Below are 15,162 nucleotides of genomic sequence, written 5' to 3'. Positions count from 1 at the left end.
AACCAAGAAAAATATTAAAATACAGCATTTATTAGGCAGATTATTTCTTATATGATTACATATTATAACAGGTGTATATTATCAAGTTAGAAGATAAGGGTCACCATTAAATATAAAAATATATAATGAAACTTGTGATTTGCATCATGTACAAGGTCTGATAATTAAGTTTGTAAACTCATGTTAGAAAAAGTTCTACATATGTCATTGCTGAATATCACTGTGGTCACCTTCAAAATACTTCCCTTGGGAAGCTCTTTAACTCTTTTTTTTGTTGTTGTTTGTTTTTCTTTTTAGAGACAGGGTCTCACTTTGTTGCCCTTGGTAGACTGCAGTGTCATCACAGCTCACAGCAACCTCAAACTCTTGGGTCCAAGTGATTCTCTTGCTTCAGCTTCCTGATTAGCTGGGACTACAGGCACCTGCCACAACGCCTGGCTATTTTTTGTTGCAGTTTGGCTGGGGCGGGGTTGGAACCCGCCACGCTGGGTATGTGGGGCTGGAGCCCTACTCAGTGAGCCACCTGGGAAACTCTTAACTCTTAACTAACACCAGCTTTTAACTAATACACCTTTCAAAACAGTTTTGGAATTCTTTCTGGAATGACCATCAGAGCTGTCATTGTATTACCATGGATGTTCTGAGTGTCATCAAAATGTCTTCCTTTCAATATTTCCCTTATCTTTGGATTCAATATTTCCCTTTGGATAACCAAAGAAGTCACTAGGGGCCAGATCAGGTGAGTAGGGAAGGTGTTCCGATATAATCATTTGTTTACTGGCTAAAAACTCCCTCATAGACACTGCTGGGTGAGTTGATGCATCATTGTGACACAAGAGCCATGAGTTGTTGGTCAAACAACTTCATCTAACATTTTTCACACAGCCTTTTCAGCATTTCCCATTTCCAAATAATAAACTTGGTAAACTCTTTGTCCAGTTGTTACAAATTCATATTGATTGATTGCTCTGATATCAAAAAAGGTTAGCAACATTGTTGGTTTTTGTTTGTTTTGTTTTGTTTTTTGGAGATGGAGTATGGCTGTTTGCCCGGGCTACAATGCCATGGCATAAGCCTTGCTCACAGTAATTGAAACTCCTGGCCTCAAGCGATTGTCCTTTCTCAGCCTCATGAGTAGCTGGAACTATAGGTGCCCTCCTGGCTAATTTTAGATGGGGTCTTTCTCTTGCTCAGGCTTGTCTTGAGCTCCTGAGCTCAAGGGATCCTCCTGCCTAGGCCTCCCAGAGTGCTAGGATTATAGACATGAATTACCACGCCTGGCCAGCAACATCGTTTTGACTCTATTTGGACTGACAGAACTTTTTTGGTTGTGGAGAATTGACCCGTTCATTCATTGTGCACTTCAATGCTTTGTTTCAGAGTCATATTGGTTACCCATATTTCATCACCAGTGATAATATGTACCAAGACATCATCTTGTCTCTGTAAAAGGCCTCGCAAAGTGACTCTTTGCTTTTGTTTATCCATGAGTGCTTCGGGGACTATTTTTTTTTTTTTTTTTCAGGGACTATTTTTGCACATACTTTTCTCATGCCAAGATTCTCTTTTCTTTTTTTGTTTTCTTTTTTTCTTTCTTTTTTTTTTTTTTGGAGACAGAGTCTCATTCTGTAGATGTCACCCTCAGTAGAGTGCCCTAGCATCGCAGCTCACAGCAACCTCAAACTCTTGGGCTCAAGCAATTCTTGTGCCTTAGTCTCCCAAGTAGCTGGGACTACAGGTGCCCGCCACAATCTGACTATTTTGTTGTTGTTGTACTTGTCATTGTTGTTTAGCAGGCTTGGGCCAGGTTTGAACTCGCCAGCCCTGGTGTATGTGGCTGGTGCCATAACCACTGAGATATGCGTTCGGAGCCATCATGCCAAGATTTTCAGTTAAGATTTTTCCAACTGTTTTTCTGTTGATGTTTAGTTGCTCTGCTATGCTTCTCACAGTCAGCGAAAGATTTTGACACACAACTCAACAAATTTTTACAATGTTTTTGCCAGTTCTATTCTTGTTTGCCACCCTGACCTTGCTTCATCAGTGATGCTTTGTTTCCCCTCAGGAAAACATTTGTACCCTGCTGTTTTCTTCATGGCTTATCCCTATAAACTTAGACAAATATGTCCCTGATTTCACTTTTACTCTTGTCAAATTTAACAAATTTACAAATGTTTGCTCCTTGCTCTGATTCAAGCTGTAACATTCCTGGTATAGCACATTAAAAAAAGAAATGCAATAGCAATAATGAACGCCATTCAGCAAGACACTGCCACACTTCAACATAAGCATAGCTTAGGGACATTGATATACCAAGGTTATGAAACCTTACTGAGTTGTTTGTATGGTGCTGCTGTGTTACGTGCATGGTGGCAAGTTTGAGAACTTAAATGGCAGACCTTGTATGAATCTGGTAGATAGTCGTTCTAGTTAGGTAGGCCTTCAAAGGAGTCATCTAGTTTGCTGTCTTCAGGACATGGGTGAAAGGAATGTGGCTCTTAGTAGTACAGATCTTTGCCTGGGCCGGTAGTGGAAATAGCACCTGTCTTTTGTAGTGCTATTTCTTTCTTTCCTTTACGTTTCAGATTATTGCGGGGGCATATATGTTTTTGGTTACAAAGTTTGCTTTTGTAAGGTTAAAGTCAGAGTTATAGATAGGTCTTTCAATATGAAACTGTAAAAATCCTAGAAGAAAATTTGTGAAAACTCTTACACTGGCCCAGGGAACGAATTTATTTATTTATTTATTTATTTATTTTTTAAGACCGAGTGTCCCTATGTCGCCCTCAGTAGAGTGCTGTGACGTCACAGCTCATAGCAACCTCCAACTCTTGGTCTTAAGCAATTCTCTTGCCTCAGCCTCCCAAGTAGCTGGGACTATAGGCATTCGCCACAACACCTGGCTATGTTTTTGTTATAGTTGTCGTTGTTTGGCAGGCCTGGGCTGGATTGAAACTCGCCAGCTCTGGTGTTATGTGGCTGGGGCTCTAGCTGCTGAACTATAGGTGCCGAGCCTAGGGAAAGAATTTATGAAGAAGACCATAATGGCCATCACATCAACAATAAAAATAAATACATGGGACCTGATCAAGTTAAAAAGTTTGTTCTGTTGTGAGTTTTTTTTCTAGGATTAGTGAATGTTTAATGATGATGGTTCAGACCTTCTCAAAGGTGATCAGAGCCATTTCAGGCTCAAGTGGGGGGAATCAAGTTCATTTGCTTGAAGTTTGGTAGTTATAGTTTAGTTATTTATGTGCTCTTGGGCTTAAGCGATTCTCTTGCCTCAGGCTCCCAAGTAGGTACCCCCACAATGCCCAGTTATTTTTTTGTTGCAGTTGTCGTTGTTTAGCTGGCCCAGGCCAGATTCGAACCTGCCAGCCTCTGTGCACGTGGCCGGTGCTATAACTACTGTGCTGGGGGGGCCAAGCCTATCCATGTATTTTAAATACCTATTTTGTTTTCATAGCATATTATCAATTCAGGAAAGTTTATATCTGTCCATTTTAGTCTTATTATGGAAAATATAGCTGTTTACTTATTTTTATTTTATTTTATCTTAATTTCAGAGATAGAGTCTTGATCTCTAGCCCAGGCTGGAGTACAGTGGCACATTCACAGTTCAGTGTAACCTCAGACTTCTGGGCACTAGATACAATTCCAGAGCTCTGCAGTCATACGTGGCTAGTGGCTGTTACAGCGGACAGTACAGATACAGAACATTTTTATCTCACCAAAAGTTTTACTGGCAGCATTGGTCTAGATTGCAGTGGTTCCTGTGAGCTCTTTGATAATCTATGGTCCATTATTTCAAAGAACGTTTTCAAATCACCCCCCCCCCCTTTTTTTTTTAAAACAGAGTCTTGCTCTGTTGCCCTAGCCAGAGTCCACTGGTAAATAGCTCACAGCAACCTCAAACTCCTGGGCTCAGGTGCTCCTCCTGCCTCAGTCTCCTGAGTAGCTGGGGCTACAGGTGCATACCATGTACTTGCCTAATTTTTCAAATAAATTTTTTTTTTGTGGAGACAGGGTCTTGCTGTGTCGTCTAGACTAGTCTCAAAGTCCTGGCTTCAAGCAGTGTTCTCATCTTGGCCTTCCAGTGTGTGGGGAACATAGTATGAACACCATGCCCTGCCACAAATATAACTGTTTTTTGTTGTTGTTTGAGACAGAGTCTCACTATGTTGCCCTCAGTAGAGTGCTGTAGCGTCACAGCTCACAGCAACCTCAAACTCTTGTGGTTAACGTTTAAAAGCAGAGTGTGCCACACAAGATCATTTCCATGAATGAATGAATGTAGAGAGAATAATACAATGAATCACCATTTACCATCATGAATCTTCTACTTTATGTCATTTTATCTATAAAGTTGACCCTTGGACAACATTGGGGTTAGGAATACCTACCCTCTGCACATTCGAAAATTCATGTATAACTTTTGATTCCTTCAAAATCTAATGACTAATAAGCTTACTGTTGACCCGATGCCCTTACTGATAAATAGGCATTTACCGCATTATTTTGCATTATGTACTGTATTCTATTATAATAAAATATGCTAGAGAAAATGTTACTAAGAAATTATAAAGGGCACTGCCCATAGCTCTGTGGGTAGGGTACCAGCGGTGGGTTCGAACCTAGCCCTGGCCAGCTAAAAACAACAATGACAACTGCAACAGCAACAACAAAATAGCTTGGTGCATTATGGTGGGCACCTGTAGTCTTAGCTACTTGGGAGGCTGAGGCAAGAGAATTGCTTAAGCCCAAGAGTTTGAGGTTGCTTGCTTAAGTCCGAGTTTGAGATTGCTATGAGCTGTGATGCCATGGCACTGTACCCAGGTGACAGCTTGAGACTCTACCTCAAAAAAAAAAAAAATTATAAGGGTGAGAAAATATATTTTTATCATTAAGTGGAAGTGAATTATCATAAAGGTGTTAATTTTGGCTGTCTTTATGTTCAGCAGAATGATGTTCTTGGTGTCTCAAAGGTAGCAGAGATAGGATATCCTCATGTAACTGGACCCGCACAGTTCAGATCTGTGTTGTTCAGAGGTTAACTGTGAATATTTTGTATTTATTTCTGAAATAGAACTTTAAAAAGTCTAGTAATATAACCATTATCACAACTAAGAAAATTAATGATGATCTTTTCTTCCCCTCCCCTCCCCTTCTGAGTATCTGGGAGTGTAGGCCTATGCCACTACACCAGGCTAAGTTTCTTTCCCTCCCTCCCTTCACTTTCCTTCCCCTCCACTTCCTCCCCTCCCTCCCTTCCTCCCTCCCTCCCTTCACCTTCCTCTCTCTTCCCCCATTTCTCTTATCCACCCATGTGTGTGTCTCTCTCTCTTTCTTTTTCTTTCCTTTGTTTCTTTCTTTCTTTTATTTAGAGATGGAGGTCTTGCAATTGCCTATGCTGCTCTCCAGTTCCTGGGCTCAAGTGATTTTTAGTAAAAGGCCGGGTGTTGTGGCTCACACCTATAATCCTAGCACTATGACAGGCTGAGGTGGGTGGATTACCTGAGTTCAGGAGTTTGAGACCAGTTGTAAAAATGTTGCTGTCCACCAGCCCAATCAATGACACAGAGTATCACTGCAGACAGAATGATTTATTAAGGGAAGACTGAGGCTCGCTCAGGCCTATAGCGATTGTACATCTTTATTCACTGTATTATACATCCAAACTCATCAGATAAGAATAAGTAAGAATAAAGAACAAAAGCATCAATAGACTGCTGTAAAAATTTCTCCTCAGCATAAATGTTACAGAGCACATACACGTCATTTCTAAGTCTGGAGCATTTAACTTAAAGATAAGCTATAAGAACACCAGGCTGTCTGTTTTCTGTTCGCCCACCTCCCTAACAGGTTAAATGAAACTTTTGTGTAATTTGAAGTTAGGGAATGAAGAGTAACAGTTCAGCTCTAGACAGGTGCTAAAATCTCCAGCTATGACTTGGCGGGAATCATTTCTCAAGGCCTTTTCAGCAAGCAGGGAGGAATTAACCCTTGCATCTCTGCTGTTTTAGCAAGCAGGGAGGAATTACGACCGAGAATGGAATTTTCCCATCTTAGGTTCTCGTACCTCAAGGAGCATGACATATGAGACAAAGCTACCTTTCTGGCGTGCAGAAAACCGTACACTCTCGGTCTGTGAAGCTAGTGATTGATGCCCCATGATCATATGGGCTATGATTTAATATTGAAAAAAAAAAAGAAAACCGTACACCTTCATAAAAATAGCTGGGTGTTATTGCAGGTGCCTATAATCCCAGCTACTTGGACTCTGAGCAAGAGGATCACTTGAGCCCAAGAGTTTGAGGTGGTTGTGAGGTATGATGCCGTAGCACTCTATCAAGGGTGACAAAGTGAGACTCTGTCTCAAAAAAACATAATAGTTGACAAAGTTTCTTGATACTTGTAGTATGGTAGTTCCCTGCCTATGGAGCTGTGGAATACTTTTATATAAGATACAAAATACCTTAGGAAAATGGGAGACTTAATGGAATTATTAGTACTTCATTTTGATTGTAGTGGATCTTAATGTTATCTTTTTTATGCAGGGTTGATAACCATGTGTTCTTAGATTACAGAGAGAATACCCTCACACAATTTGCACAGTGCTATTTTAATTTCTAAATCATTCTAACTCATTTGTTTTGAATTCTGAAACCAAATTTCACCGTGTTTAAGGTGGGAGACAAAATAGCTTGTGATATTTTTTTCTTTTAGGCGGAGATTTGATCTACAGAATCCATCCCGAATGGATCGTAATGTTGAAATGTTTATGAATATTGAGAAAACATTGGTACAGGTAACTTGGAAACTTAGTTTATTATTAATATGTTTATGTTGGCATATTTTTAGCTCTAAGATTAGCTTTAGTAGATTGTCAGAAGGAAGGAAGAAAATATTCTGAGATTGCTTTGTTATTTTTTATGAGGGTTTAGGGATTATAGCTATGACTGATCTTGGCATTTTAAGATTATTGATTTTAAATTTATGGTGAAATAATTTGTGATAATTTGCTTTATTAATTTTACCTAATTTGTTATTTGAATCACTCTTATTTTATTTAGTATAAGCATTCTTTACCCTATTGGTCACTTGATTATATAGGTATTTTCTTTAGGTTTGTTTCATGATTGTGCCATAAGTATAAATGTTATTTCCTTAACTAGATTGTAATGTGGAAAAGATAATGCTTAATTTTCTTCTTTATATTTCCTAATATTTTTATGGCTTAGTAATTTATAATGATCACTGAGTTAACCTTGCTGGGGAAAGATAGGTGGCAAAAATTCATTAACTAGGTATTATCATTAACTTAATGCATGAAAGTAGTTTGTCCCATAGACTCTTTGTTATTGTTGTTTTGATTTGTTTTTTTGTGCCCCACAGTCTTTTTTTCAAAGCTCACAGCAACCTCAAACTCTTGGCCTCAAGGGATCATCTTGCCTCAGTTTTTTGGGCATTTTTAGTAGAGATGGGGTCCAGCTCTGGCTCAGGCTGGTCTCAAACCCATGAGTTCAAGCAATCCACTGGCCTTGGCCTCCCAGAGTGATAGAATCACAGGGGTGAGCCACTGAGCCTGGCCCCACAGACTCTTAACTAGGGAAATAATTGATTATGTTTTATTTGTTGAGTTTTGGTTGTAGTTTGGAGAATTAATACATATGTTCTGTTAGTGCTGGTATGTTTGTTTTCAGGGCATTTTTGTTTGTTTTTTCCTTTTCCTTCTTCCCCTCCCCTTCCCCTCCCCCTCTCCTTCTCTTCCTTTCCCTTCCTCTCCCCTATCCTCCCTGGTTGCCCTCCCTCTCCTTCTTTTTGAGACAGAGTCACTTTGTCACACTCAGTAGAGTGCCATGGGGTTATAGCTCACAGCAACCTCAAACTCTTGGGTTTAAGGGATTCTCTTGCCTCACCCTCCCGAATAGGTGGGACTACAGGCACCCACCACAATGCCTGGCTATTTTTAGAGACAGGGTCTTGCTCTTGCTCAGGCTGGTCTTGAACCTGTGAGCTTAGGCATTCCACCAGCCTCAGCCTCCCATGTTTTTTTCTTTTTTTGAGATAGAGTCTCACTGGGTTGGAGTACAATGGCCATCATCAGAACTTACTGTAGCCTCAAACTCCTGGACGCAGGAGATCCTTCTGTCTTAGCCTTGTGAGTAACTGGGACTACTGACATGTGCCACCACACTTGGCTAATTTAATTCAATTGATTATTTTTGTGACAGTGTCTCACTGTATTGTCTGTGTTATCCAGGCTGGTTGTCAACTCCTGGTCTCAAGTGATATTTCTACTTCAGCCTCTCAAATTACTAGGGTTATAGGCATGAGCCATTGTGCCTGCCCTCTTTTCCCTTTTTAAGATTAGAAATGAGGGTGGCACCTGTGGCTCAAGTGAGTAGGGTCCAGCCCCATATATTGAGGGTGGCCAATTTGAACCCAGCCCCTGCCCCGGCCAGCTGCAGTTAAAAAAATAGCCGTGCGTTATGGTGAGTGCCTGTAGTCCCAGCTACTCGGGAGACTGAGGCAAGAGAATTGCCTAAGCCCAAGAGCTGGAGGTTGCTATGAGCTGTGATGCCACAGCACTCTACCCAGGGTAACAAAGTGAGACTCTGTCTCTAAAAAAAAAGATTAGAGATGAGAAGAGGAGCTATAATTCCTCCCATTCAAAAGCTGTAGCACATTAGATTAGACTGTTAAGATGATGAAAAAGTTGCTGAAAGTCTTTGTCATGATTCTCAACATTTTTGTCCAGATGTAACCAACTGTAGAGGGTGGTTTTAAGTGGCTTGCTGAATGCCTAGATGTTTGTTATCTTGAGATAAGACTTAGATTCTTCATGATAGTACTTGTTCTTTTAAGAACAGCCTTGAATGCCAACTTTTGGCATTAGGGTAAGACATAAATTGTGACATTATTTCAAAATCAAGATAATTTGAAAGTCTGTTTTTTTCTTTCTTAGAACAATTGTCTGATCAGACCCAACATCTACCTCATTCCAGACATTGATCTGAAATTGGCTAGCAAATTGAAAGATATCGTCAAACGACATCAGGTAATACCCACAATCACTTCAGAAATGTATAAAAGTAAGCCTTTAATAAATGTTAACCACAACCATATATCTGCATAAAAGAACCATATGTTTGCATTAAAAGAAAATTTTCTTGGGTGGCGCCTGTGGCTCAATGGGTAGGGCGCCGAGGGCCAAACTACAACAACAACAAAAAAAAGTAGCTGGGCGCTGTGGTGGCGCTGTAGTCCCAGCTACTTGGGAGACTGTGGCAAGGGAATTGCCTAAGCCCAGGAGTTGGAGGTTGCTGTGAACTGTGATGCCACGGTACACCCCCAAGGGTGATAAAATGAGACTCTGTCTCAAAAAAAAAAAAAAAAAAATTTTTTTTTTTTTTGGGGTGGCCCCTATGGCTCAGTAAGTAGGGTGCCAGCCCCATATACCGAGGGTGGTGGGTTCAAACCCGCCCCCAGCCAAACTGCAACAAAAAAATAGCCAGGCACTGTGGTGAGTGCCTGTAGTCCCAGCTTCTCGGGAGGCTGAGACAAGAGAATTGCCTAAGCCCAGGAGCTTGAGGTTGCTGTGACACCACGGCACTCTACCGAGGGCGACAAACTGAGACTCTGTCTCTAAAAAAAAAGAAAATTTTCTCTTAAAGTACCAGTATTTTTTCTGTCTATTCACCTCTAGTTTTTAGCCTATAGTAGCATTTTATAGTTATTGGTATGAATTTGTCATAGTCATATTGTGACATATGCTTAGATGGCAGTGTATTCTGTATCAGAGAACTTTATATTACAGAAGTTCCAAAGTCAGGAAGTTGGTGACATAATTGTTGATAGGAAGAGATCAAATATTATAAGCAGTCCTGTACACCCTTTAATAACATGTATCTTATTTATGTCATTGAGAAAATATACCTTTCCTATAAGCTTACTTTGTGTTATTCATGTATAGTAGTGTGTGCTGACTTTTTTGTTTGTTTTTATTTATTCATTCATTCATTTATTTGAGACAGAGTCTCACTTTGTTGCCGCAAATAGAGAGCCATGGCATCATAGCTCACAGCAACCTCAATCTCTTAGTTTCAAACGATCCTCTTGCGTCAGCCTCTCGAGTAGCTGGGTCTACAGGTGCCTGCCACAATGCCCAGCACTTTTTTTTTTTTTTTTGTAGAGACAGAGTTTCACTTTATTGCCCTCGGTAGAGTGCCGTGGCATCAAACAGCTCACAGCAACCTCCAACTCCTGGGCTTAGGCGATTCTCCTGCCTCAGCCTCCCGAGTAGCTGGGACTACAGGCGCCCACCACAACGCCCGGCTATTTTTTTTTTTGTTGCGTTTGGCCGGGGCTGGGTTTGAACCCGCCACCCTCGGCATATGGGGCTGGCGCCCTGCTCACTGAGCCACAGGCGCCGCCCTGCACTTTTTTTTTTTTTTAAAAGAGATGGGGTCTTGCTTTTGCCCAAGCTTATCTTGAACTTTGGAGTTCAAGTAATCCACCTGCCTCAGCTTCCCAGAGTGCTAGGGTTTGCTGTGCGAGCTACCACGCCTGGCTGTTTGTTTTTAGAGACAGGGTGTAGCTCTGTTGCCCAGGCTTGAGTGCAATGGCGTGATAGCTGACTGCCGCCTTGAATTCTTGGGCTCTAATGATAGTAGTGCCACGGCTTTCTCAGTAGGCATGACTGTAGGCATCAGCCACCAAACCCAGCTCATTTTTCTGTTCTTTTGTAGAGAGGAGGTTGGTTACCCTGGTTCATCTCAAACTTTTGTCCTCAAATGATCTTCCTTCCTTGCCTCCCAAAGTCCTAGTGTTATATAAGTGAGCCACAGCTTTTGATCTTTTCTGCCATCTTAATCTTCTTCCTCCTGTTTCATCTTAGGCTTAGACTTTGGGTATTTATAATAATACATGTAGGTTTATGATTACATGTGGCTAAACTTTAATCAAACCCATGATATGGTATCTAGCTTTGGAGACCTAGGTAAGAGATAATTTTCTGAAACCTTGTTTATCCACTAGTTTTATCTATCATTGGGAATAATGGAAAAGTCTCATGAAATATCTTTTTTTCTGCAGCAAAGAGATTGCCAGTTTAATTATGTTCTAGCATTTAGTAAAATAATTTGCTCATTCCAAAAGTGAATGTTTCTGAAACTTTTTTTTTTTGAGACAGAGTCTCACTATGTCACCCTCTCTAGGGCACTGTGGTGTCACAGCTCACAGCAAACTCTTGGGCTTAAGAGGTTCTCTTGCCTCAGCCTCCAAAGTAGCTAGGATTACAGGCGCCTGCCACAATGGCCTGGCTATTTTTTTTGTTGTAGTTGTTGGTTGCAGTTGTCATTGTTGTTTAGCAGGCCCACGCCGGGTTCGAGCCTGCCTGCATTGGTGTATGTGGCTGGTGCCCTAACCACTGAGCTACAGGTGCCGAGCCACTAAAAGTCTTTACAACTTTAGATTTACTAGTCTTTTTCTTCTTTCTTCTTTTCTTCTTCCTTTTTAGTTGATATCCCTGCCAAAGTGAGAAGTAATTTAATTATGTTGTTGGTAAGAAGTTTAGAGTCTGTTCTCTTTTAATAAGTATTATAACTTTGAACAACATATCACTTCTTTTCTTCCTTATTTTTCCCTTGTACCTGTTTATTGGTGTTTCTGCCAACTCACACGGATTGAGCACTTACGGTGTTACTATCATTATTCTTAGTTCATTACATCTATTAACTCAGTCCTATAAGAATCTTATGGTAGAGGTGTTATGTTTATTATCACTCTGTTTCTTATGCAAGTCATAAATTAGAGAGGGGACGTTCAAGCACAGCTGGTTTGATTCTAGAAGCCAAAGTCTGACACTGTGCTGTTGTGTTTTCTCAGTCATTCGATATTGATACTCCTTTACAATCTGTTCAAAAGGCTATTAAGAAATGCGCTTGGGGCGGCGCCTGTGTCTCAGTGAATAGGGCGCTGGCCCCATATACCAAGGGTGATGGGTTCAAACCCAGCCCCTGCCAAACTGCAACAAAAAGATAGCCGGGCGTTGTGGCTGGCACCTGTAGTCCCAGCTACTTGGGAGGCTGAGGCAAGAGAATCGTGTAAGTCCAAGAGCTGGAGGTTGCTGTAAGCCGTGTGATGCCATGGCACTCTACCGAGGGCAGTAAAGTGAGATTCTATCTCTACAAAAAAAAAAAAAAAAGAAAGAAATGTGCTTGGCTAAGCTTGGTAGCTCCTGCCTGTAAATCCCAGCACTTTGGGATGCTGAGGCAGGAGGATTGCTCGTAGCTAGGAGTTTGAGACCAACCTGGGCAATAGAGCAAGACTCCCATCTCTACAAAAAATGGAAAAATTAGCCAGGTGTGGTGGCATACTCCTTACCTTTGTGAGGTTGCTAATCCATTTTTATTCAGCTCTAAATTTTTGAATTCTGGAATGTTCATCAGTTGGCACATTACATTTTTTCTGAATGTAATAATCAGTGAATATGGCATACTTTGTTTTGCTGCCCTTCCTAGATACTATGTTTATCAAAAAAATCCCCAACAAATTGAAGGTTTGTGAAAACCCTATGTTGAATAAGTGTATTGGCATCATTTTTCCAACTGCATGTACTCATTTTGTGCTTCTTTTGTCAAGTTTTGGTATTTCTCTTAATAGTTTAGATTTTTAAAATTATTCTTGTATCTGTTACGGTGATCTGTGATCAGTGATCTCGCATGTTACTGTTGTATTAATATTTGTTAATTGTTTTATGGTGCCACCAGCTGTGCCCATAGAATGTGGTGAACTTAATATATGTTGTTTACATTTTTACTGTTGGTCTTAATGTTCCACTGAGTATCCATTCCTGTCTCTCTCTACTTCTTGCCTCCATATCTGCTAAAATGCAAGAGTGTTGAATTAGACAAATTAATCCTATAATAGCTTATGAGTTTTTAAGTGAAAGGAAAGGTTGCACGTGTCTTATTTATAGCTTACAGCAGGTAGAAACAGTTATGTTTAATGAGAAGGCATGTCAAAAGTCAACATAGACTGAAAGTTTAGCCTATTGTTCTGAATGGTTAGCCAAATTTGAAGTGCAGAGGAAAAGTTCCTGAAGAAAATTGAGTGCTAATTTGGTGCTTTTTGGAGTTATTTTAAGAATTATTTAGAGGTACTTGTATTACTGTTAAGTATACTCAGAGAGAGATGCATAGAGAATTAGCTAAGAGCTACATAAATTATTTTTCTATGTAGCAGTATAAACTGAGTAGAGATTTTTTGTTGTTGTTGTCAATCATTCTTTTACTCTATGAAAAGTAATAATCATATTATATTTTTATAATATAAATAAAACATGCTTTTATAAGTCTTATGAAATTTGTATCTGGCATCTCAGTCTGTTTGCTCTGTGCTTTGTTTTAATGTTATTTGTTCATTTGCTTTCCAGGGGACATTTACTGATGATAAATCAAAAGCTTCTCACCATATTTATCCATATTCTTCCTCACAAGAGGATGGTAAGTTAATTTTTAGTTGTGAGCTGATAAACTCATATATCACATCATACAGATTTTACCAACTTTTTATTTTTAGGGTAGCCTTTTTTTTTTCTTTTAAGGAGACAGTATCTTGCTCTGTGGTCCAGGCTGGTATATAGAGGCATCATCATAGCTCATTGTAACCTCAAACTCTTGACCTCAAGTTATCTTCCTGCCTTGGCCTTCCAAATTACTGGAATTATAGATGTTAGCTACTGCACCTGGCCTTTTACCAGTTTGGGTTTTTTTTTGCAGTTTTTTGGCCAGGGCAGGGTTTGAACCCGCCACCCCCGGTATATGGGGCTGGTGCCCTACTCCTTTGAGCCACAGATGGCGCCTGGCTTTTTACCAGTGGTTTTTTTTTTGAGACAGAGTGTTACTATGTTGCCCTTGGTAGAGTGCCATGGCATCACAGCTCACAGCAACCTCAAACTCTTGGGCTTAAGTGATTCTCTTGTCTCAACCTCCCAAGTAGCTGGGACTACAGGCGCCTGCCGCAACGCCTGGCTATTTTTTGTTGTTACTGTTGTTGTTGTAGTTGCGATTGTTGTTTGGCAGGTCTGGGCTGGGTTCGAACCTGCCAGCCCTGGTGTGTGTGGTTGGTACTCTAGCTGCTGAGCTCCAGGCACCGAGCCATTTTTACCAGTTTTTTAAAAGAGACTCAAGTATTAAATTGACAGGTTACTTAAATATATCTATATTTTTTAATGCAGAATTATACTTCTTCCACTTTGCTTTTTGTTTAATTGGGCTATGCAAGCTAATTTTGTGCTGTCCAACTTTCTAACCCTTATACTTTGTATTTGGTAGCATCCACTTGTTAACAGTAGCCATACCTTATGTATTAACTTGTTAATATTTACTATCTCTCTTGTGTTCTGAAAATTAAAAGACATTGCCATTCTTTTCTGAAAGAATACAATTTACTGGTTGTTTAAATAGGACCTGACAGCAAGATGCTAGCTTGAATAATTTTCCTAGTTTGATTTCTGATCTTCAGTTTTCCTATTCTGAAAGTTGATTTCATTATTGGCCAGAGTGCATCAGACCTGTGGAAACTGACTTATGCTGACCATTCCTTCAAAGCACTGAGTTAAAGTGCAAAATAGAGATTAATAAATTTGTTTCTATTTATCTTTGAGGAAGAGTCTCACTCTGTTGTCCAGTTTAGAACGCCTTGACATCACCCTAGCTCACAGCAGCCTCAAACTGCTGGGACTACAGGCTTCCACCACAATGACCAGCTCATTTTTCTATTTTTAGTAGAGATGAAATCTCACTCTTGCTCAGGCTGGTCTTGAACTCCCAAGCTCAAGCAGTACTCCTGCCTCAGCCTCGCTGAGTGCTAGGATCAGAGGCATGGTCAGAAATTAATAAATTTAGAATGAGAAAAGATCTATAGGTATGCAATAGTCAAATCTTCTGATAAGCATAACCTATCTCTGTAGGATATTTATATGATAAGCCATGTTACATCAAATTTGAGTGGCTAATTACCCCCCGACTGAGTATTTTGTCCTGACTAATTGTGCAGTTAGGTAGAAGTCTGTATCAAAGAAGCAAATAATTCCATCCAGGGATAGCAACTCACCTATAATCCCAGCAGTTCAGGAGGCTGAGATGGGAGGATTGA

At 40.3% G+C, this 15,162-nt stretch overlaps 1 protein-coding gene across 2 annotated transcripts in view; it reads left to right on the top strand.

Annotated features, from left to right (window-relative positions):
• Positions 1 to 15,162, top strand: part of SMARCC1 (SWI/SNF related, matrix associated, actin dependent regulator of chromatin subfamily c member 1) — a 216,417-nt gene that overhangs the window by 42,876 nt on the left and 158,379 nt on the right. For both annotated transcript variants that reach the window (XM_053600509.1, XM_053600510.1), the window contains exons 4-6: positions 6,727 to 6,808; positions 8,969 to 9,061; positions 13,439 to 13,508. In XM_053600509.1, the coding sequence (XP_053456484.1) occupies positions 6,727 to 6,808; positions 8,969 to 9,061; positions 13,439 to 13,508 (245 nt within the window). The remainder of the gene's footprint in view (positions 1 to 6,726; positions 6,809 to 8,968; positions 9,062 to 13,438; positions 13,509 to 15,162) is intronic.

The sequence above is a fragment of the Nycticebus coucang genome, chromosome 8, assembly GCF_027406575.1.
Source record: "Nycticebus coucang isolate mNycCou1 chromosome 8, mNycCou1.pri, whole genome shotgun sequence".
Lineage (NCBI taxonomy): Eukaryota > Metazoa > Chordata > Mammalia > Primates > Lorisidae > Nycticebus > Nycticebus coucang.
The sequence above is the reverse complement of the archived record's forward strand: the minus strand, read 5'-3'. Positions and strand labels throughout refer to the sequence as shown.